This window comes from Pseudophryne corroboree, chromosome 2 (assembly GCF_028390025.1).
Source record: "Pseudophryne corroboree isolate aPseCor3 chromosome 2, aPseCor3.hap2, whole genome shotgun sequence".
NCBI classification, from domain to species: Eukaryota; Metazoa; Chordata; class Amphibia; order Anura; family Myobatrachidae; genus Pseudophryne; species Pseudophryne corroboree.
Window position 1 is genome coordinate 991,532,574 of NC_086445.1, and position 24,554 is coordinate 991,557,127.

Genomic DNA, 24,554 nt, shown 5'->3' on the forward strand with positions numbered 1-24,554 from the left:
GCAATGAAGGAGGTGTTAAATATTTCTGATACTCCAAGTACCACAAAAAAGGGTATTATGTGTGAGGTGAAAAAACTACCTGTAGTTTTTCCTGAATCAGATAAATTAAATGAAGTGTGTGATGATGCGTGGGTTTCCCCCGATAGAAAATTATTGGCGGTATACCCTTTCCCGCCAGAAGTTAAGGCGCGGTGGGAAACACCCCTCAGGGTGGATAAGGCGCTCACACGCTTATCAGAACAAGTAGCGGTACCATCTACGGATAGGGCCGTACTTAAGGAGCCAGCTGATAGGAGGCTGAAAAATATCCTAAAAAGTATACACACACATGCTGATGTTATACTGCGACCAGCGATCGCCTCAGCCTGGATGTGCAGAGCTGAGTTGGCTTGGTCGGATTCCCTGACTAAAAATATTGATACCTTTGACAGGGACAGTATTTTATTGACTATAGAGCATTTAAAGGATGCATTTCTATATATGCGAGATGCGCAGAGGGATATTTGCACTCTGGCATCAAGAGTAAATGCGATGTCCATATCTGCAAGAAGATGTTTATGGACACGACAGTGGTCAGGTGATGCAGATTCCAAACGGCACAAAGATGTATTGCCGTATAAAGGGGAGGAGTTATTTGGGGTCGGTCCATGGGACCTGGTGGCCAGGGCAACTGCTGGAAAATCCACAGTTTTTTACCCTAAGTCACATCTCTGCAGAAAAAGACACCGTCTTTTCAGCCTCAGTCCTTTCGTCCCTATAAGAGTCATATCTGCCCAGGGATAGAGGAAAGGGAAGAAGACTGCAGCAGGCAGCCCATTCCCAGGAACAGAAGCCCTCCACCGCTTCTACCAAGTTCTCAGCATGACGCTGGGACCGTACAGGACCCCTGGATCCTACAAGTAGTATCCAAGGGGTACAGATTGGAATGTCGAGAGGTTTCCCCCCTCGCAGGTTCCTGTAGTCTGCTGTACCAATGTCTCCCTCCGACAGGGAGGCAGTATTGAAAACAATTCACAAGCTGTATTCCCAGCAGGTGATAATAAAATTACCCCTCCGACAACAAGGAAAGGGGTATTACTCCACACTATATGGTGGTACTGAAGGCTAGGTGAGACCTATTCTAAATCTGAAAAATTTGAACACTTACAAGGGTTCAAATCCAGATGGAGTCACTCAGAGCAGTGATAGCAAAGAACAAGGGGACTATATGGTGTCCCGGGACATCAGGGATGCTTACCTCCATGTCCCAAAATTTGCCTTTTCTCACCAAGGGTACCTCAGGTTCGTGGTACAGAACTGTCACTATCAGTTTCAAGACGATGCCGTTGGATTGTCCAAGGCACCCCGGGTCCTTACCAAGGTAATGACCGAAAGGAGGATTCGTCTTCAAAGAAAATGGACGACCTCCTGATAAGAACAAGGTCCAGAGAACAGTTGGAGGTCGGAGTAGCACTATCTCAAGTAGTTCTACGACCGCACGGGTGGATTCTAAATATTCCAAAACCGCAGTTGTTCCGACGACACGTCTGCTGGTCCTAGGGATGATTCTGGACACAGTCCAGGAAAAGGTGTTTCTCCCAGAGGAGAAAGCCAGGGAGTTATCCGAGCTAAAACATACACAAATCACAGCGCTTATTAAAAAATGATGTGTCTTTTATTAATACACTAAAATTTAACAACAATTATTATCAAAAGACCCGTCCTGTATGTCGGCTGATCCTGCCAGGCATTAAACACAATTATAGATGCATCTCCACATATGTATGGTTAGTAAATCAATCTTCCACAATCAGCTGATTAGTCAGTCTCTTTAGCTTGTGTTAGTCAGAAGTACTTATCCAAGCGATAATTATTGTCACTGGTGTTAGTTAGTTGTAATGATCATTAATGATGTTATGTTAGTGGTTAGTACAGCATGCTGTTTTGTAGCTTAAAAGCAATGGCAGTGATCCACAAAGAGAAGTTAATAGTAAACCTGTTTCAAATTCTGATCCCATACATTGGTTTCTCCCGGCTCCTGGTGCTTTTTTATCCCATCAATGGTGCCATATCTGGAGTGTCCGAATGTTTGGAGAATGCTTGCAGGTTTTCTTACAAAGTTCCGACCGGTACCGGAGGGGTAATATAGGTCTCTTACGCGTTTCTCCGCCTCTGTTGCGTTCAGCGGCTTCCTCAGAGCAGTATATCTCTGTCTCCGTATCCGTGTTTAAATAGCGGCTATTCTCCCGCCTGTCGCTGCACGTAGCGTCTCCATCTCAAGCCTCGTTTTCGAGTGGAGCGCATACGTAGGTGTACTGTCACGCTCACGTGACCTATTTTGATCACGTGTCTGCTTCTCACGTCTCGATTTCGAGTTACGAAGCTCCTCAGCCATTTAGCGGACTTGGCTATAAGTGTGCGTTCCACACATATTCCGGAAATTTCATTAGAGTCTGTTTTGTCTTATGCTCATACTATCATATATACGTATAGTCGCATCAACTTAGGAATTATTATTTCTTCAATGGAAGATTCATCATAGTAATTATTACTGACCATACGGAGACAATTAGATATAAATATAAATAAAAACTTATATAAAAAAATATATATACACATCTAACACAATAGTGTACTTAGACAATTATAAATAGAAATAAAAAGACCAGTGTTGTCTGGTTATTCATTTGTATATAGTTTATATGCTTGTAGATGTAGATAAAGTAGAGAAAATGGATAGAATTCAAAAAGAAGGTAGAAATGGATCAATAACATTTACCACCCAATATAATAGCCACGCAAAAGAAATAAAAAAGATCATCAAGAAAAATACTGCTTTGCTGTCCATGGATGAGATATTAAAAGACCAGGTAGCATCACTTGGACAGGTTACTTTTAGAAGATCAGAGAATCTGAAATCCAAGTTAGTACGTAGCCATTTTACAAGCTCTGAAAAATCCCTTCCTGTGATGGTGACATGGTTGCCGTCTAAACCAGTCGGCTTCCATAAATGTGGTAGGAACGCATGTACCACGTGCGTGGCCTCCCTCAAAAAAAGTACGGAATTCAGTTCATTCACCACGAAGGAGACATATCAGATAGGGAAATTCCTCAATTGCAATTCCACATATGTGATCTATCTAATCACATGTGGATGTGGAAAGCAATATGTGGGGCGTACGACCCGAGCTCTCCATGTAAGATTCTCCGAACATAGGAGAAATATTCTAAAGGGACATAGTGCACATCCCCTTTCACTCCATATATCACGCTGTCAAAAGCAAAGTATGAACAACGTATCAGTTAAAGCAATAGAACAAATAGGACCAACAAGACGTGGAGGGGACAAATTTAATTTATTGTGCAAAAGAGAGGCGTATTGGATCTATGTTTTGGGAACTCTAACACCATGTGGTCTAAACGACACAGTGGAGTTGAACAATATATAGATCCTATATTCCAGTTTAAAAAGACTACCTCTGCTTGGGAATATTGATAATAGAACAGTACATACCTTTATGTTGGTAGGATGTGATAAATGACCCTAGATGTAACATCTATTACTGTATAAATATGACATTATGTATTGCACATTGGTATTTGGTACTTCTATATATACGCCTAGGTGTGTATATATATTTTATTTTGACCATATATGTATATGCACATCTATTTTTGGTTTTGTCTATGAATTCTGATAAGAGTAAATGAGCAGCCATATGCTGGCGCTGGACTCTTGTTCCCTTCTTCCCCTCTCTATCTCTCTCTTTGTTTCTTTGTACCTCCGTCCTTTTATTAATAATAATATATAACAATCAAATAATATCAAAAATAATTACTCTTTCCTTTGTTCTTTCACGTATGTTCTTTCTTGTATCTTGTCCTCCAACTCCCCGTGATGAGTGATTATATATAGCTCTCTGTGTATAGTTATACAGAAAGGGTTATGCGTGAATCCTGAAGTGCGGATATAGAACATGAGATACATGGTGTGGATATAGAAAAAATTCCCCATGTAAAGAATAAATAAATAATATTGAAAAAATAATGATTGTGAGGAATAAAATTAATTAAAATACGAGTTTATGATAGACCTAAAAGCTGTATCCAAGGAAAATAAAATTAATAATAAAATAATAAAATCGTAAGAATTAATTAATTAAATAATAAATATGATCTATCTCCCTTTGGTAGGAGATATCTGAGTGGCGACTATATACAAATGAATAACCAGACAACACTGGTCTTTTTATTTCTATTTATAATTGTCTAAGTACACTATTGTGTTAGATGTGTATATATATTTTTTTATATAAGTTTTTATTTATATTTATATCTAATTGTCTCCGTATGGTCAGTAATAATTACTATGATGAATCTTCCATTGAAGAAATAATAATTCCTAAGTTGATGCGACTATACGTATATATGATAGTATGAGCATAAGACAAAACAGACTCTAATGAAATTTCCGGAATATGTGTGGAACGCACACTTATAGCTAAGTCCGCTAAATGGCTGAGGAGCTTCGTAACTCGAAATCGAGACGTGAGAAGCAGACACGTGATCAAAATAGGTCACGTGAGCGTGACAGTACACCTACGTATGCGCTCCACTCGAAAACGAGGCTTGAGATGGAGACGCTACGTGCAGCGACAGGCGGGAGAATAGCCGCTATTTAAACACGGATACGGAGACATAGAGATATACTGCTCTGAGGAAGCCGCTGAACGCAACAGAGGCGGAGAAACGCGTAAGAGACCTATATTACCCCTCCGGTACCGGTCGGAACTTTGTAAGAAAACCTGCAGGCATTCTCCAAACATTCGGACACTCCAGATATGGCACCATTGATGGGATAAAAAAGCACCAGGAGCCGGGAGAAACCAATGTATGGGATCAGAATTTGAAACAGGTTTACTATTAACTTCTCTTTGTGGATCACTGCCATTGCGTTTAAGCTACAAAACAGCATGCTGTACTAACCACTAACATAACATAACATTAATGATCATTACAACTAACTAACACCAGTGACAATAATTATCGCTTGGATAAGTACTTCTGACTAACACAAGCTAAAGAGACTGACTAATCAGCTGATTGTGGAAGATTGATTTACTAACCATACATATGTGGAGATGCATCTATAATTGTGTTTAATGCCTGGCAGGATCAGCCGACATACAGGACGGGTCTTTTGATAATAATTGTTGTTAAATTTTAGTGTATTAATAAAAGACACATAATTTTTTAAAAAGCGCTGTGATTTGTGTATGTTTTAGTTTTTAAGTGTTGGGTGGAGTACTCTCCCTTTTTTACAGCTGCTATTGATCAATGTGTGTTCTTTAGAATCTAATTTATGTGTACTTATCTACCTAGCAAATAGCGCCGAGATACTTTGTTGTGTAAGTTATCCGAGCTAATCGGGATCCTCCTAAAACCAGGAAAAGTGTCAGTGCATCATTGCACGAGTCCTGGAAAAAAAAAAAAATGGTGGCTTATTACGAAGCGCTTCCATTCGGCAGATTTCACGCAAGAACTCTTCAGTGGGATCTGCTGGACAAATGGTCCGGATCGCATCTTCAGATGCATCAGCGGATAACCCTATATCCAAGGACAAGGGTGTCTCTCCTGTGGTGATTACAGAGTGCTCATCTTCTAGAGGGCCGCAGATTCGGCATTCAGGATTGGATGCTCGTGACCACGGAGGCCAGCCTGAGAGGCTGGGGAGCAGTCACACAAGGAGTGTGATCAAGTCTGGAGAATTCTCTCCACTTAAATATACTGGAGCTAAGAGCAAATTTATAATGCTCTAAGCTTAGCAAGACCTGCTTCAAGGTCAGCCGGTATTGATCCAGTGGGATAACATCACGGCAGTCGCCCACGTAAACAGAAAGGGCGGCACAAGAAGCAGGAGGGCAGTGGCAAAACTGCAAGGATTTTTCGCTAGGCGGAAAATCATGTGATAGCACTGTCAGCAGTGTTCATTCCGGGAGTGGACGACTGGGAAGCAGACTTCCTCAGCAGGCACGACCTCCACCCGGGAGAGTGGGAACTTCATCGGGAAGTTTTCCGCATGATTGTGAACCGTTGGGAAAGACCAAAGGTGGACATGATGGCGTCCCGCCCGAACAAAAAATGGGACAGGTATTGCGCCAGGTCACGAGACCTTCAGGCGATAGCTGTGGACGTCCTGGTAACACCGTGGGTGTAACAATCGGTGTATGTGTTCCCTCCTCTGCTTCTCATAACCAAGGTATTGAGAATTATAAGACATAGAGGAGTAAGAACCATACTCGTGGCTCCGGATTGGCCAAGAGGGACTTGGTAACCGGAACTTCAAGAGATGCTCACAGAGGACTAATGGCCTCGGGAGCTAAGAAGGGATTTGCTTTCAGCAAGTACCATGTCTGTTCCAAGAGGAACCGTGGCATCGGCCTTTAAGAAAGGACCTGCTCCAGCAGGGACCTTGTCTGTTCCAAGACTTACCGCGACTGCGTTTGACGGCATGGCGGTTTGAACGCCGGATCCTAAGGGAAAAGGCATTCCGGAAGAGGTCATACCTACCCTGGTCAAAGCCAGGAAGGAGGTGACCGCACAACGTTATCACCACATGTGGTAAAAATATGTTGCGTGGGTGAGGCCAGGAAGGCCCCACAAAAAAAAAAAAAAAAAAAAATTTCAACTAGGTCGATTTCTGCACTTCCTGCAAACAGGAGTGTCTATGAGCCTCAAATTGGGGTCCATTAAGGTTCAAGTTTCGGCCCTATAGATTTTCTTCCAGAAAGAATTGGCTTCAGTTCCTGAAGTCCAGACGTTTGTCAAGGGAGTATTGCATATACAGCCCTTGTGTGCCTCCAGTGGCACCGTGGGATCTCAACGTAGTGTTGGGATTCCTCAAATCATATTGGTTTGAACCACTCAAATCTGTGGATTTGAAATTTCTTTATCATCCACTAGGGGTCACTGGAGTACTCTTGGGATATGGACGGGCGTAGCCGAACAAAGGCACTGAATATTCAAATTTAGGACCCTCCCCCCCCCTCCATATCCCCAAGTACCTCAGTGTACTTTGCCAGTGTTTTTTCGGTGCTCACAGATGAACATCGGCTTGTGGCAAGGCCACATTTCAGAAGATTTTTATTTTTAATTTTTACACTTCCCGTCCCAGTTTAGGAAAAACATGGGTCCGGGATGGTGCCGCTGCAAGGCAGCGGATGGCGTGTCGGTCCTCACAAAGAGCACCCTCACAGCCATAGGCGCTATAAGCAAGCGCATGGCGTGTCGGTCCTCACAAAGAGCACCCTCACAGCCACAGGCAGCCACTGTCTCCTGCAAACTGAACGGAGCTTACAGAAAGAAGCTCCGTCACAGCCAGGATGAGACAAAGAGCTGGAAGAATCTACATCTGCAAGGAGCTTACAGCAGAAGCCCCATCACAGATGAGAAGCTGGAGGCTGAAACAGCCAGCATGAAAAAGCATGAAAACGGCACAAGGTATGGAATGTCAGGGCGGTCAGCTCACGCTGCCGCCCTGCTGTGTGTAATACTGTAGCCCTGCTGTGTGCTGTAGCCGCCGCTGAGTGACGAGGTCCCGCTTAACGAGGATTCATGATACGCGCAGGGCGGCCGCACGTCACTCAGACGCCGGCCGCTTTCACTGCGCTGATGGCCCGGCACCACTACAGCTCTCCTGCTCTCCCTGCAAGGCGCCGCCGAGACTGTCCTGTGTGCTAAAGAGCGGCCGCACGTCACTCACGGACGCCGGCCGCTCTTTCAATGAGACACTGCACGCTGCTGATGCCGCACACAGGGAGACTGTGTTCTACGCCGCCCGCTCTTCCGGACGGCTCCCCGGCGCTATATACAGCGCTCTCCTGCTATCGCTCTCCTACTCTCCCTGCACCCGAACCCAGTACGCTGCAGGTAACAGAGGCAGGGGGGGGGGGGGAGGGGGAGTAATGCCCATAGCAGCAGCAGAAGGCTGCATGGGTTAAAGATAGGCTGCGCAAACTATCACAAGCAGTGCAGCAATTTTAAAGTCATGGGACTATAATATCAGGAAATTATATGTTTCAGCACAATTTATATATATATAATATATAATGAAGCTGTTTGCTAGCACAACTGTGTATAATATCAGTATCAACTGTGATTATATGGTTAAGTACATTTTATATATATAATATATATATGAGGCTTGGCCTAGCAATGGCCTATCAGTGGCATAGCCTATTGCAGGTTTAACCATGTTTTCTGTTCTTTTCTGTTAAGACTGCAAGAAAATAACACTGCAGGCAGTGTTCATATTAATAGAGGCTAACTAAATGCATGTATTTTACATACACCTGTATTATCACTGTATAATCTGTATAATAGGCTATTAAGCCTATATTAAAACTGCAGCAGGTAACCTGTACTGTGATTTTCTGTAAAAGCATGGCATGACGCCCATTTCAATCATTGTTGTTTTTCCAGTTATACATTCCGGCCATACACCTCTGCTCCACAAGGAGGCGCAGGGGTGTTAGTGGAAATTTTTAGGTCAGGATAATTCTAGAACATTCCTGCCCTACATCTTTAAGCCACCGGAAGGCGCAGGGGTGTTAATAGGAATTTGGTTCGGGTTTCATATGCCCATGTGAACTGCTTTTCACATAAAGATCACTTTAGCTTCCTAAAGATTTCCGTACAGAGAAACAACCATGAGTTTCATATAAATATGCTGTTCAGCAATAACATATATATATATATATATATATATATATATATATATATATATATATATATATATATGTGCCATATAATCGTGCAAGTGTCTGTCTGTTGCCAATTATGTTGTCTGTCTACATAGCGAATAAGGCTCTAGTGCAGACTAAAAATACTTTTAAAAATATTACAGTGGCAATTCAAATTAAAAGAGCGGTAATCGGAGTCTCGGAGTTACTCCGCCAGCTCTAACAAAAGACAGTTTTTCCAAAGGGCCAATTTCCCTTTGGGTACCAGAGGGTTTATTTCACTGGTCTTATAATTTAATGCACGATTATAGGTCAAATCTCACACCAATAACTACGAGTAAGAACGGTACATTACTCCAGCACTCAGATAGTGCGGGGTTTTGGACAATCATACATAATCGTTTCCAAAAGAATGCGATCCGCCATTGGTATATGCGTTTCTGTCAAACATTATAAAAACCCAAGATACATTTGGGTCACTAGAAGCTATGTATGAAACCATGCCGATCACTGTTAAAAGAAGCTGCAGAGTATATCTGTAAAGCTTCTGCTAACGCTGGTTATTTTCATTGTCGCTAGTAAAGCGCGACAAGGCCAGAGCTTGTTTGCTCCTAAATTTGATATGCTTGTAACGGCATTTTATCCCTTCATGATATTCAGCCATTAGCGCATACAGTATACTTGTAACGGCGTTTTATCCCTTTATGATAGTCAGCCATTAGACTTGTAACGACAGGACGTTACAGTCAGCAAACCAGTGGTTTGATGACCTCTTTTACAATTGTGGAAGCGGGTCTTTACATGTTACATTTGCGAGGTTTCATGACTTCAACTCATATATGTCTCAGCTATTTACAGCTTAAAGTACAAAACTGCTTCTGTCGAAGGGTTTGGCAGGTGATCATTTAGTCTTTGCTGGCTTATAAACCAGGCAATAGTACGCCAACAGTGTCAGAGTTACTTATTCCCCTCTGTTTGAGCAAAACCAAACAGCTCCGTTGCTATATCAATAAGCAAGTCATTTACTACAGTTAGAAAATGGCTTTTCTGCAGTTAGTATTTGCTTATTGGAGCCACAAAATTGCATAATTGCATTTGATCTTCATGTCTACCGTTGCTTATCGCTTCCGGTATTTACCAATGTGATGTTGGGATGATAGCTCATCTCACATAAGAACTATGTATTAACAAAGTTCCTCTAACTTGCGCTACTAAGGTATACTGCGATAGCAGATCAAGTTCGCAAACAATCGCATCTAATTTTGTCTAAAGGATGTCAATTCCTAGGTAAGATTATAAATACGGTAAATCAAAGACTTTTACCTACTACACCAGCAAGAAAGTACATCTAGTAATTAGTGCAAAACACGCACACTAGCGGTACATTGGTGTATTCACCTATTAAGAATAAAGATGTGTTTTCAATTTAGGTCCCCACCCTTCACTCGCGTTTCCCACAGAGGGACAAGGGTGCATATACTCTGGACGACAGTCGCAGAGAGTCAGGATTTGTAGTTACAATCAGCGCAAAGGTTCTAAAACACGACAGATTGCTGTCAATACATGTCCTAGAACTCTGTGCATTTTACAATGCGATAAAGGATTCGCTTTCAGTCTGACCACGGATAGACTCTGGTTTCTCTTCAGAACGAATAAATCTTTCGCTTTTTGCTAAAGATTTCTGTGGAGAGGAACAACCGTGAGTTTCATGTAATTTTGTTTTTCATGCCTGGCTCACGCTGCCCTTAAGCAGTCAACCAAAGCAACGGCAGTTGCATACTCAACAACCAGTGAGAACCAAGAAGCCGCATGGCAATGCGGCAGGTAACTCAAATCTTCAATGGCTCAGAACGCCATTATGTGAAAATGTCAAGAGATCCATCCGTGAGTGGACATCTGTTAGACAGACGATCTCACCCGTCAGGGTTTGGATCTTGGAACTGGACATTAAATCCAGAAGTGTTTCATATGTGAGTCCACAGAAGGGAGTTACCCTCAAGTATACATGATGGCATCTCGCCACAATTACAAAAGCTCAGTATGTGTACATCACATTCATGGGGTCATTCAGCATCGTGTATCGGGCTCCACCATTTTCCGCTTCTCTCTTCGTTGCCAAAACGGATCAGAAGACAGTTCGTCACAGTCATACTCGTGGTATCTCATGGGTTTTGGAGAAGTTTGCTTCTTGATTTTTCAAGGAATACTTGCACACGATCTTGGCCCGCTCATAATACGTCCAACCTGTTACATCAGGGAACGTTCTTTTACCCATAGTTACCTATGTACCTATTATCTATGTACCGCAGCTGCGGTTGACGGGGTGAGGGTTCAGTGCTCGCTTCGGCAGCACATATACTAAAATTGGAACGATACAGAGAAGATTAGCATGGCCCCTGCGCAAGGATGACACGCAAATTCGTGAAGCGTTCCATAAGACCGCCCTCTTAAAAAAATAGAGCATTACAGTATCGGTTATACCAACCATGTAACGAAATAGTAAGCCGCTTAAGGCAGCTCATTATTAAAAAATTTCGTGTGCTTACATAGGTTGTAAACCTCGGAAGTTTCCAACATCATACTTCAAGTACCCGTATTCTGTTAAACGGGATGGGATGGAAAACTGCGTTCATCTGCACTAACAGTGCAGGTATCTGTGTGGTAAACGTATTTTCAAAGACGTTTGTCTCTATTTGCGTCTGTAAACATCTTTCTACAAGGTGTCACCAAAGTTCAGACTCTATTTATCCCACCTACAGCGCCAGGCGATTTGAGGTTGGGTTCAGATTTATTACAGTTTTCATATTTTGGAACCCTTTCAACAAAGGGGAATTAAGTTTCATATTTTTTGAACCTTTACAACAAATGAGAATTAAGTTTCTCACTTTGGAAAACATTTTTCTTCTAGCCTTGCCTTCGGCAAGGGTGCTTCGGCAAGGGTTTTGTTTTCATATTTGGGTGCCTTGTATTCCAAGCCACCGTATTTCAGTTTCTCATGACAAAGCAGATCTTCGGACGAAATCCGCTTTCGTATTCTTCACATCAATATACCAATAGTGGTTCCTGTGGGGACAGCACATTCTAGAATTCGGAATGTGGTACACGCATTACGCGTTTATATATGTACCAAACGTCTACAGTACGTGATATGAATACGTTGTTTGGTCTCTATGATGCTGCCAACTGGGGTTAGCCAGTTTCTCAGCAGACATTATCCAGTTGGATAATAATAATGACTACAAGTCAGGCTTACTTTAAGGCTAAGTTACAATCGCCTACGTCAGTAATAGCTCATCCCACAGGTTCTGTGGGAATGTCAGACCCAGCGGGTCGTGGAGCGTCTACGACGCGGCTACATAGCCTTCAGTGCACCACGTTTGTGCACGTTTATACGTTATTAATGGTGGCGCCATCAGCATTTAGCTTTGGCCTGCCTACTGTTACAAGTATCAAACAGCTCTCCCGCCCACGAGGGAAGCTTTGGTACGTCCCAAGAGTACTCCAGTGACCCCTAGTGGATGATAAAGAAAATAGGATTTTGGTACTTACCAGGTAAATCCTTTTCTTTGAATCCATAGGGGGCACTGGACGCCCACCCAGAGCAGTTTTACCTGGGTTGTTTTAAGCTCAAGGGAGCTTAGTGAACAAATTTTATTTGGGTGGTATTAAGCTCAAAGGAGCTTATGGTAACACATTTTCACCGATTGGCTCAAATTATAAAGTTCTATCGGTTAAGGTGTCAACTGTTTAGTTGACAATAAGGTTACGGATCAACTTTGTGGTTGTCCGTTATGTTATAGGGATTCTCCATTGTCAACCTCTCTATATCCTGTTCGCTCAGTAAAAAACACTGGCAAAGTACACTGAGGTACTTGGGGATATGGAGGGGGGGGGAGGGTCCTAAATTTGAATATTCAGTGCCTTTGTTCGGCTACGCCCGTCCATATCCCAAGAGTACTCCAGTGCCCCCTATGGATTCAAAGAAAAGGATTTACCTGGTAAGTACCAAAATCCTATTATCTCACATGGAAAGTGACCATGCTGTTGGCCCTGGCCTCGGCCAGGCGATTGTCAAAATTGGCGGCTTTGTCTTACAAAAGCCCATATTTGATTTTCCATTCGGACAGGGCAGAACTGCGGACTCGTCCCCAGTTTCTTCCTAAGGTGGTGTTAGCGTTTCACCTGAAACAACCTATTGTGGTGCCTGCGGCTACTAGGGACTTGGAGGACTCCAAGTTGCTAGACGTTGTCAGGGCCCTGAAAAAAAAACAAATTATATATATATATATATATATATATATATATATATATATATATATATATATATATATATATATATATATATATATATATATATATATATATATATATATATATATATAATTCCAGGACGGCTGGAGTCAGAAAGTCTGACTTGCTGTTTATATTGTAGGAACCCAAAAAGCTGGGTGCTCCTGCTTCTAAGCAGACTATTGCTCGTTGGATTTGTAGTACAATTGAGCTTGCACATTCTGTGGCAGGCCTGCCACAGCCAAAATCTGTAAATGCCCATTCCACAAGGAAGGTGGGCTCATCTTGGGCGGCTGCCCGAGGGGTCTCGGCTTTACAACTTGCCGAGCAGCTACTTGGTCAGGGGCAAACACGTTTGCTAAATTCTACAAATTTGATACCCTGGCTGAGGAGGACCTGGAGTTCTCTCATTCGGTGCTGCAGAGTCATCCGCACTCTCCCGCCCGTTTGGGAGCTTTGGTATAATCCCCATGGTCCTGACGGAGTCCCCAGCATCCACTAGGACGTTAGAGAAAATAAGATTTTACTTACCGATAAATCTATTTCTCATAGTCCGTAGTGGATGCTGGGCGCCCATCCCAAGTGCGGATTGTCTGCATTACTTGTACATAGTTATTGTTACAAAAAAAAAATCGGGTTATTATTGTTGTGAGCCATCTTTTTTAGAGGCTACTTCATTGTTATCATACTGTTAACTGGGTTCAAATCACAAGTTGTACGGTGTGATTGGTGTGGCTGGTATGAGTCTTACCCGGGATTCAAATCCTTCCTTATTGTGTACGCTCGTCCGGGCACAGTACCTAACTGAGGCTTGGAGGAGGGTCATAGGGGGAGGAGCCAGTACACACCATGTGATCCTAAAAGCTTGCTTTTGTGCCCTGTCTCCTGCGGAGCCGCTATTCCCCTTGGTCCTGACGGAGTCCCCAGCATCCACTACGGACTATGAGAAATAGATTTATCGGTAAGTAAAATCTTATTTTATGTCTTCCATTCATACCAGTATGGAGATAGCTCCGGCTGGAGGTTTAGGTTGGTTTCTGTATAATATGGTGACAGATTCTGTGTGTATTTAGAAAAGGAGGATGGCGCCATAGCAACAATCATCGTACGGGGTTCTACAGACAACCACATGGATGACGTGGAGCGGGCAGTGGATGATGCCGTCAATACCTTCAAAGTCCTCACGCGGGTGAGTAAATGTTGTGCCTTTCATGTTCTTGTGACGCCCTTCCCTGATACAGACCGTCCAGTAAGTTGTAGTAGTAGATGAACGTCTGAATGGGATCAGTACGAAATCCCGCTGGACGGGATCCTGGCGGTCGAAATACCAACACCGGAATCCCGACCAGAATCCCGACAGGGGTGGCGAGCGGAACGCAGCCCCTTGCGGGCACGCTGCGCTCGCCACGCTGCGGGCACTGTGCCTCGCTACGCTCTGCACACTATTTTATTCTCCCTCTATGGGTGTCGTGGACACCCAAGGAGGGAGAATGTCTGCATTGTGCCGGTGCGGATTCCGTGTCTGTATTTTGACCGCCGGGATTCCCACCGGTGGGATCTTGACCGCATCCCGTCTGAATAATCACGTAATACAGTAGGTCTGCTTTCCTGTTAGACGGCTGCAGACTAAAATGCACTTTTACAGCGACACTAGTTATAAGTGTACCTCATATGCTTGTTCCTGTCTCACTAAAGGATAAGCGCCTTTTACCTGGTGGCGGCGCCTCAGATATCGAATTGGCGAAGCAAATAACGTCCTATGGGGAGGTAAGTGGGGTCTACACACACTGTTTTTCTCTGTTTCATTATCTTTATTGTTTCAGCAATTTTACCTTTTAGAGGTTTGTGTGTCTTCCCGGCGTTTGGTGTATAGATAACGGAAGTAATGTCCATGTGATCTCTCCTGTCAGACTTGTCCGGGACTGGACCAGTACGCCATCAAGAAGTTTGCAGAAGCATTTGAGGCTGTTCCCAGAGCTCTTGCAGAAAACTCCGGGGTGAAAGCTAATGAGGTTATCTCCAAGCTGTACGCAATGCATCAGGAGGGGAACAAGAATGTGGGCTTTGATATAGAGGTACGTTTGTATCATCGCCTGCATGTATCATGTGCTGTAGCAACTGATTGGACTCCAACGAATCTTTACTGTGATTCCAGGCTGAGACCGCGGCAGTGAAAGATATGCTGGAAAGTAACATCTTTGATACTTACCTTGTAAAATTTTGGGGGATAAAGCTGGCTACAAATGCTGCCGTGACTGTGCTGCGAGTAGATCAGGTAAGTGTGTAGAGCGCAGTGACTGCAATGAGGCATATTAGTAGTAACAGTTTGGCCACCTACTTCTTCAGTGGGTTGCTGATGAGCTCTGTTCTCAATTGTAAGTGTTTAATTGTCTCTGCTATCAGAATCCAATCACTTCTCAGGCTTGTTAAAAGCAGATACTGTCTCTATCCTCTTATTTATAATATGCCATAAAGGGTCTGTCCAATAACCTGAATAAACACAATACTGTATAGAAAGGGGATCAAATGGACAAAGCCAAACTGTAATAGTTGTACCAGAAAATTAGAGGGTTATTAACAGGAGCTACTGATGGGCAGACAGAACTATTCTGAGTCGCTGGCTCGCTCTGAGTGGATGCACAGTAGAGACAGCCCAGGAAGAGTCCTGGAAGTGGGAGGAGCTAATCAGAGGAGGCAAGACACAATCTGAGGAGTAGATGGAGTGTGGATTTAAGATGTAGGGAGGGGTTGTAGTGATGGAGGACTTTATGGTGAGGTGCTTACACTGTGTTCTGTAGGGGGAAGGAAGCCAGTGAAGGAGTTGAGAAAGAAGGAAAGGTTGAATGAGAACGGTGAGAGAGATTAGGTTAGCAACAGGGTGTAGAGGCAGGAGAGAGTAAGATGTTACAGTAGTCCAGGCAGGAGATGACAAGGAGTGTAGGAGAGAGCATAGCCTCAGATGACATCCACACTGCAGGCTTGGAGGACAGGAGAGAGGCTAGAGTTATCCACAGAGTGAGATGTGGGAAGAGGGACCATGGAGGCCGGTGAAAAAAATAGGATTACTTTTAGGCATATTGAGCTTAAGAAAACGCTGGGACAGACATATGAGAGTACAGGTAGAGGGGCAGAGGTCAGGTCAGGAGAAATAGATTGGTGTATCGTCGTCATAAAGGGGTGTGTAAACCATAGGAGCTGATGAGGTCACCTAGGGAGGAGTTGTAGAGCGATAAGGGGACCAAGGACAGAACCTTGGGGAAAACAAAGAGGAGCAGCAGCATAGGTACAGTTGAAGTACAGACAGAAGGAGCTGTTAGAATGGGAAAGGTTGGAGGATAGGGTATCATCATAAATAAGTCTTCCTGATAAACACATGGCACAGATTCACTGGAATAAGACAAAAACCTGTCCAAGAAGAAAAACTATAATTATACTCTGCTCTCTCCATACATTGTGGGGATTGGGTGACGGGCATTTCTCCTGTTTAATTGGTGGGCAGGGACACTAAGGCACCAAATAGTTTGATCTATAGATTTGCTGTCGGGGATCCCTGTTGTTCAGTGTATGTTTTATATGATCACAGTTTATTCTTGCTCCTTTGCAGCAGGGTATACATGTTGAAATCTGTGGTGCTTTTCATTTTGTTCACACTGAACTGTGTAAAACACTTGTAGATTATAATGGCAAAAGCAGCTGGTGGACCAAGAGCCCCCAAACAGCAAGGTCACTGGGATAAGGATGACTGGCAGGATGAGCCGGAGACATATTAGGTCTTATGTGAAAGAGCAGGTGCCAGCTTTGTACCATGCACGGACTGCACACTGCATGGGCACACGTACACTACCTTACTAACAGCCTGGTTTGGGTTTTGTGTGTGAGTGAAATAACCAGCACTGTATATAACACCTTCACAGCTCTGCGCTATGCGGGAGCTGCAGCCTGGCTACTGTACACGTTCAGCTCTACGTTAATACTCTCTAAACCAGACTGTAACCCTGTTGTCACTCAAGATAATATCCTCTTGGTCTGAATGAAGAATAAAGTGAATTTCCTTTCTCTGTCAGCCTATTGTGGAACTCCGGAACCCCAAGGTCTCAGTTTGAATTTTGCCAGCGATACAGATTATATAGTATTATAGCTAGTTTATATGACTGATTAATTTGACTATGAGCTCAAGTGTTAATAATGTACCAAGAGCCATGATTCTTGGCACAGTAACCTAGCATAACACATATCACAGTTCTTTCTCATAGTAGAATTTCCCCACTAAGGGGTACATTTACTAAAGCTTCTAAAACAGAGAATTGGTGATGTTACCCATAAGAAGCAATCCGATGCGGTCTATCTTTTCCCTATTGCATTTTAGAAAATGAGCTGATGATAGACGGCATCTGATTGGTTGCTATGAGCAACATCACCAATTCTTTGTTTTAGAAGCTATAGTAAATTTACCCCTAAATCTTCAATAAAATCTTCTACAATTGTCTTTGTATGGCGGACAATTCCTCCATCTCCCTGATAGTAGCTGTGGGCATTCTGCATTTGAAAGGAGGAGCAGGGCTAGTGGCTCATGCTGTTATCATGTTAAATAAATAAATTGGAGTTGAGGAATAGCTGGAAGCAGAGCAAATATAATGAATCCTTGCCCATATCTGAAATATTTTAAGAGTTGTTATGGAAAAATATACGTGTCTCCCATTTTTAAAACCTTTTATTACTGTTTTTCAAATTAAAGACACCCCCCCCCCCCCATCTCTCCCACAACTTAATCCATTATATAGTACATACACAAACTGATATATATTTGTCTTTTGTGGTCTGTTGGTGATTCCTGGCGCCCCTATTTTGCATCCAATAATTGGGTAGGCACTGATTATTCCTATCTGCCCAAATTTACTTGCACTCACCACCAGCATTAGGGTAGGCCTGCAGGTCATCAGACGCAGCTGATGTTAGAGATTTAACACTGCTGGGTTTGGGGTATATGGTTGGGTTCATTCCTAATGAGTTAAAATGCTCCATTATTACATTTTGCTAACCTCCCATTGACCTAACCCTTGGGGCTGCTCCATGAAACCATTTTTCCCAGGGCCTCATTGATACTGGGGGGTGCAGGGGTGATCATGCTTCTGTCAAAATATTAAAGTGTCTGGCTGGTCTTCCCACTTTAAAATACCATCGGACAGTGGGTAAAGTGCCTGCCGGAATTGCTAGGTCATATCTGTATTATAGAACAGGTAAGCACCAGAAAAAAATGTTCTTTCTACTTAGTGGTGAGAGAGGGGTTAGTTAATGTTAGCCAGTGGACTCAGGGCAAATTCTAACCCATGGATATTTGCTGTAATGGGAAATATAGCCGGCTTTCCCATGATTCTCTGCCCACAGAATGTGTGTGTGTGTGATAAGGACTTCTACGTTGGTCTAAGGTAGGTTCTATGTGGAATGTTGCATGTTGTAAAGGAGATAATTCTGTTCTGTAATGATCTTTATTGCTCCATCAGATAATCATGGCAAAACCCTCAGGAGGGCCAAAACCACCAGCGGGGAAAAAGGACTGGGATGACGACCAAAACGACTGAACACCACCGGCTTTATTTATCTGTTTTTCCATTATGGATTGTCTGATTATTGTATGTCATGAGGGACAGCAGAAGCTGTCTAAGATTTTGTTCACTTAAGTTAAAAATACTGTACAATAAAGTCCAAAACCCTTCTACTTTTCTTTGTATGTATTTTGTTTTTAAAACTTTCTAAAATTGAGTTGGTATAACATTTTTCAAAAGTAGACCCTAGATAATGGAAATTTGTACTTGCCATTAAATCTTCCTCTGAATCCAGTGTAGCATCTGTAACGAGTCTTTGGAAGGCATGCAGAGATGATACTGTGACTCTGCAAAGTTCTCCACCAAAGTCTCAAGTATTTGTACCTAGGTCAACAACACTGTTAACATTTTATGTGCTGGGCAGAGGTTGCGTTGCTCTCTGTGACTCCCAGTAAGGACTAGGATGGGCCCACCTATTCCAGTCTTCTCAAGATTGATGTGGAGCTGTCCCAAGTTAAGCTTATCCATAACCAGAGAAGTAGATGATGCACGACTAGTTAATGAGAAAATGAAACCACCTTGGTCAGGAAATGCATGGATGATCTCTGCTCAGAAACTTTGTGGTACAAGTTGTTTGCCAATAGTAACCTAGTAAGGTAAATGATCTAGGTGAATATCTTCCAAACTCTCTAAGTAACTTCCCTGCAGGGCAGAAAGTTTGAGGTTTACAGTCCCATGGGGGAACAGCGTGCCAGAAATAGGCAGTGTCCTGGCCTCCATGATGAAGTCCGCTTAGAGCCAGAACGTGAACATTGAGGGGATGGAAGATGGAGCTCAGAAGTCATCCTGGAGGAAAGGGCCATATAAGGAGGTGGAATCCATGTTTTGGGAACTGGTTCAAGTGGTACCATTAGGTGGCCCTAGACCCTATATGGTCTTGAGGGGTCAATGAATTGTGTGTAGAGGGGGTTTCTCAGAATAACATTTGCCTAATATGGTGGTATTGCTGTGTAGTGCTTGCCCTGGAGGCATTTTTGTATTCTGGGCAGCTTGGTACCTCGTACCGGCCTATTTATATCTACGTTAGGCAGTCACCCTCTTTGCAGAGCCAGAAGTCAGAAGACAGGTGAGTAGAAGAAGCAAAGAAGACTTCAGTGACGGCATTATGAGGTACCGCACAACGATCGCACGCTGCGCGCCATGCTCCCACACACAGCAGCACTACAGGGTGCGGGGGGCACACACTGGGCAGCATATAAGCCTCTAAATAGACTGGCAAGAGGGGAGATAGGTGCAGAGGCACTGTCCTAACCCCCGCCAGTATAAATATTTAGTTTAAAAAAAAACGTGACTGAAGCGCGCCATTGCGGGGCGGAGCTTAGTCCTCTCGGCTCACACAGCTCAGCGCCATTTTCTCTACACAGGCTGCGGAGACGCTGGTCCTTCCTCACACTGCTGCATAAGTATCGGTGAAAAACGGGGGGGGGGGGGGGGGGGGGGACAGAACTTTCTTTTTCATCCACTAGGGGTCACTGGAGTACTCTTGGGATATGGACGGCTTAGCAGAAACAAAGGCACTGAATATTTAAATTTAGAACTCTCCACCCCTCCATATCCCAGAGTACCTCAGTGTACGACCTCAGTGTTTTTTCCGTGCTCACAGCAATAACAAGGCTTGTGGGGACTTCCCACACTTGGTGGAAGATTTTATTAATTTTTCATTTTTACTTTTTACTATAGCACATCCCTTCCCAGTTTCTGGAAAAACATGGGTCCGGGATAGTGCCGCTGCATGGGCAGCGCATGGCGTGTCGGTCCTCACAAAGAGCACCCTCACAGCCACAGGCCCACTGGCTCCTGCAACAGCTGGACGGAGCTTACAGAAAGAAGCCCCGTCGCAGCCATGAAGTGATCAAAGAGCTGGACGGAGCTTACAGAAAGAAGCCCCGTCACAGCCATGAAGAAGTGATCAAACAGCTGGACGGAGCTTACAGAAAGAAGCCCCGTCACAGCCATGAAGAAGTGATCAAACAGCTGGACGGAGCTTACAGATAGAAGCCCCGTCGCAGCTATGACCGGAGAGCTCTGAGCTTAGAAGCCCGTCGCAGACCTCCTACAAAAGGTATGCTGGGGAAACGGGGCGGTCAGCGCAGGCTGCCGCCCCGCTGTGTGGGGTCCGTTGGGTGCGCCCGCTCACTGCCACTTAGCCCAGCCGCTCCGTCTGCCGCTCCGTCCTCCCGGCCCAGGCGCTCCGTCCTCCCGCCAGGCGCTCCGTCAGCGCTGTATGGAAAGTGCAGCGCCCAGAGGGGGAGACCCGCCGCAGCTCGGCTAGCGACAGCTTCGCGCCCCGGCCAGCTGCCCTCCGCTACTTTGAATGTGTCTCTCGCCTCCCTGCAATGAGCTTCCCGGCTCACCGCTAACACAGCGCTACAGGGAGTACAGAGGGGGGAGGGGGGGGGGGGGGGACCTGGCTGATTACAGCGCGGCTGCAAGGGGAAATAGCAGGCTGCCATATCTATAGGAATGTTAATACAAAATTAACTGCAGGCAGTGTTTATATTAACTGGATTGTGACCTGCCTGTGATTATGCAGGGTATAATAGGCTATTGAGCCTATATTAACACTGCAGCAGGTATTGTAACCTGTCCTGTGATTTTCAGTGTAAGCATGGCATGGGGGCCATTTTAATCATGTTTCCTGTTTCTTCCAGTTTGTAATTCCAGAACATTCCTGCCATACATCTCTACTCCACACGGAGGCGCAGGGGTGTTAGTGGGAATTTTGGTTCAGGTTTCACATAGGCTAGCCATGTGAACTGTATTTCGACATATATATATATATATATTTATTACACACCTTAAGTAAAGACTTTACTGGGTTGTGCAAGTGTCTGGCCTTTGGCTATTGTGTTGTCTGTGTGTATAAGGAGTAAGGCTCCAACACAGACTAAAAACAAGGTTTACTACAATGTATGTACATAAATCTACCACAGATTCAGTTGCGTTGTAGGTTTCCACTCCGGAAGCCTGTTCATTCCCAGATCCTATGTTAAGCATTGGCAATTCAAATTGACTCTGTTCGACAGGAGTGGTAAGATCGGAGTCTCGGAAGTTACTCCGCCAGCTCTAACGGAGGAGTCTCAGACTTTCCAAAGGTCCAACTTCCTTTTGGGTACCAGGGTGTTAATTTAACTGGTCTTATCATTTAATGCAGTCTGACAAATTCTATGTCAAACCTCACAGCGATAACTACGAGTGAGAAGGGTACATTAGACCAGCAGTCAGATAGTGCGGGGTTTGGGCAACCATACATTGCTAATGACCAGTGAGTCAATGTCTCAAATTTACAGAGACTAAGGAGACTCTAACATCTAATCCGTCGAATTTAATAAACGACAGATCTTCAATGAGTTTCTTATTTAGAATATCTGACTAAGATTTAAGTCTATTTACCCGTTTCCACATCTAAATGGGAGAATCCGCCATTGGTGAATTCGTCTGTGTCAAACATTATAAAGACCCAAGATACATTTGGGTCACTAGGCGCTCTATGTATGGAAACAATGACGATCACATTAGACTTATCGTTAATAAGAAGCTGCAGAGTATCTCTGTAAAGCTTCTGCTGACGCCTGTTACCTCGATTCTCGCTTTTTATCGTCGCTAGTTTCAGCACGACAAGGCCAGAAGTTGTTTGGTACTAAATTTGATATTCAGGCCAAGGCGGGGGGGGGGGGGGGGTAAAGTCTAGCCATTGCCTCCTCCGGTATCAAAACGGAAATACTTTGGTCCGGCGTTTAAAGTCTTTAGACTTCACTCTTTAAGGCTGTGGTACAAAAACAGTCACAACTTGTAACGCCAGGGCGCTAAAGGCCATCTCGAATTTCCAATTGTGGAAGCGCGCCTTTACACGTTACATTTGCCGGGTTTCCAGACATCCACTCATGGATGTATCCGCTATTTAAAGGTTAAAAGACAAGACTGCCTCTGTCGGACGAAATTAGGCGTTTTGGCAGGTTGCCATTCAGTCTCTGCTGGTTTCAGCTGTTTTTATTTCCAGGCCTGGTACACCAACAGAGTCAGGGTTACTTATTCCCCTCTGTTTGGGGTACCGAAGCCGGAGGGCTCCGTCGCAGTCTCAATCAGCAAGTCACTTACTACAGTTTGAAAATGGATTTCTGCGGTTAGTATTTGCATATTTGGAGCCACAAGATTGCATGATTGCGCTTGATCTTCAGAATGCGTATTTACCCATTCCGGTTTGGTCACCGCATCACAGGTTCTTGCGTTTTGCAATACGCCACAACCATTAACCGTTTCAGGTTCTACCGTTTGGCCTCTTGTCAGCGCCTCGGGTATTCACCAAAGTAAGGTTGGTGATGATGGCTCATCTCAGAGCCCTGGCAGTGACAATCGTTCCATACTTAGACGATCTGCTCATAAGAACTCTGTCTCAACAGAGGTTCCTCTTACTTGCGCTACTAACGTACACCACGGTTGCAGTGTCAAGTTCAAAAACAATCGCATCTAATTCCGTCTGAACGACTTCAATTCCTAGTGATAAAGCCTATATATTTATCCTATTTAAAACACTCTAAAAGATTAGGAGACACAGTACGCAATTGGCGCAAAAAGTACCGCAAGGGTACGCCCTTAGCGTAGCAGACGCTGTGCACAGGGTGTGAACACAGGCGTTGCAGATACTTACAGAATTAAACTAGAATAACTATACCTTAAGGAATGTACTTATAATGTAAACCTTTGTGCAGTGATAAGGTGTAAATGCAACACAGTGTAACCTTATTAGCTTAAAAGCTGTATGAGCGTATGTGACGCTCTGAGAACCCCTTGGTAATACAATAATCAACCAAATACCGGTCTAAGGTTCTAACGCCTTTAGTGAGAGAATGAGAACGTTCACTTTGCAAAAGAATACACTTTACAAATTATACACTACCAAGATAACATAGAATACCTAACCAAGTTACTACACATAAAATACAATAAAAACACAATTACTTTTAAGGAGAGGGAGAGAGAGAGAGAGAATGGGTGGCTTACAATAACAATAAAGGCAATATGGTTGCAGAGAAACCTACACATGTTAGAAACAATCGCTGCGCAGTTAGTCAATGCTGAGAATCTTTGTGGAGAGAATACTTGTTCTTACCCAGGCTGGCTGTCCCTATATACACAACACCCAGCAACAACACAATGGTCCCTACAATACCGCATGGGACTGAAGCTAGACTCCATTTTGGGAAAACTCCCATGATTCCAAAGACTGCAACACATGGTTCAAAGGGGGATGAGAAAACACCCAGCAGCAGCCATCTTCTACAAACCAACTAATTATATTCCACATTCCAATCCAACTAATTATATTCCACATTCCAATCCAACTTCCTAGAACCATCTTATTCAATTTCACATTCCAAACAAACTTCGTTTATTGCCTACAGTCCATGTTATATGAATCACCAGATCACAATGTAACCACACATCCCAGCATGCCATTGCTACAAAACCCATATTCACAAGTAACTGCATGGCGGTATTCATGATTGACAAGGTATTTTATAACAAACCAGCACAATCTATTTTAAATCACCATAGGCAAACAAATACCACAAATGCTATGCTACAGGTTGTCTAATGTCCCAGCTACCATCACAGATTCCCAAACAAGTTACAATATCCTAGTTAAACTAGCACCATTGACCTTAAAGCCATCTGTCTATATTTCCTTATCTAGCCATGTGAATTCAATACTTAGCCTTTCGCTTGGAGCCTGGTGATAAGCAAGCCATTGCTTCTGGATGCCAGCTTGGTTCTGAGTGTAGCTACAGTACATCTGTCCTCTGAGGCCACACGCAACTGAACTGATCTCTTCTTTAGCCAGGAACTACTTTCCTGTTTGACTAGTTCCTGGGGGAGGGGTCTCTCCTGCACAATTCAGTTACTATTCTCTTATGTATATGCTGATCAGGTTCAGCCCTGA

General features: G+C 43.8%; 1 protein-coding gene and 2 non-coding genes across 4 annotated transcripts in view; all 3 read left to right on the forward strand.

Moving 5' to 3' along the window:
- CCT8 (chaperonin containing TCP1 subunit 8) overlaps positions 1-18,726 on the forward strand; it is an 86,149-nt gene extending 67,423 nt beyond the window's left edge. The window contains exons 11-16 of one of the 2 annotated variants that reach the window (XM_063956435.1): positions 14,084-14,199; positions 14,706-14,777; positions 14,921-15,085; positions 15,166-15,285; positions 16,685-16,799; positions 18,512-18,601. In XM_063956435.1, coding sequence (XP_063812505.1) covers positions 14,084-14,199; positions 14,706-14,777; positions 14,921-15,085; positions 15,166-15,285; positions 16,685-16,780 — 569 coding nt within the window. In that variant the 3' untranslated portion in view covers positions 16,781-16,799; positions 18,512-18,601. Of the gene's footprint in view, positions 1-14,083; positions 14,200-14,705; positions 14,778-14,920; positions 15,086-15,165; positions 15,286-16,684; positions 16,800-18,511 lie in introns of both variants that reach the window. The other variant, XM_063956436.1, reaches the window with a different exon arrangement.
- On the forward strand, positions 10,348-10,462 carry LOC135054143 (U5 spliceosomal RNA). Its single transcript, XR_010243387.1, has one exon. It is a non-coding gene; the product is annotated as a U5 spliceosomal RNA (small nuclear RNA).
- LOC135054219 (U6 spliceosomal RNA) lies at positions 11,055-11,161 on the forward strand. Its single transcript, XR_010243429.1, has one exon. It is a non-coding gene; the product is annotated as a U6 spliceosomal RNA (small nuclear RNA).
- Positions 18,727-24,554: the final 5,828 nt, after the last annotated feature.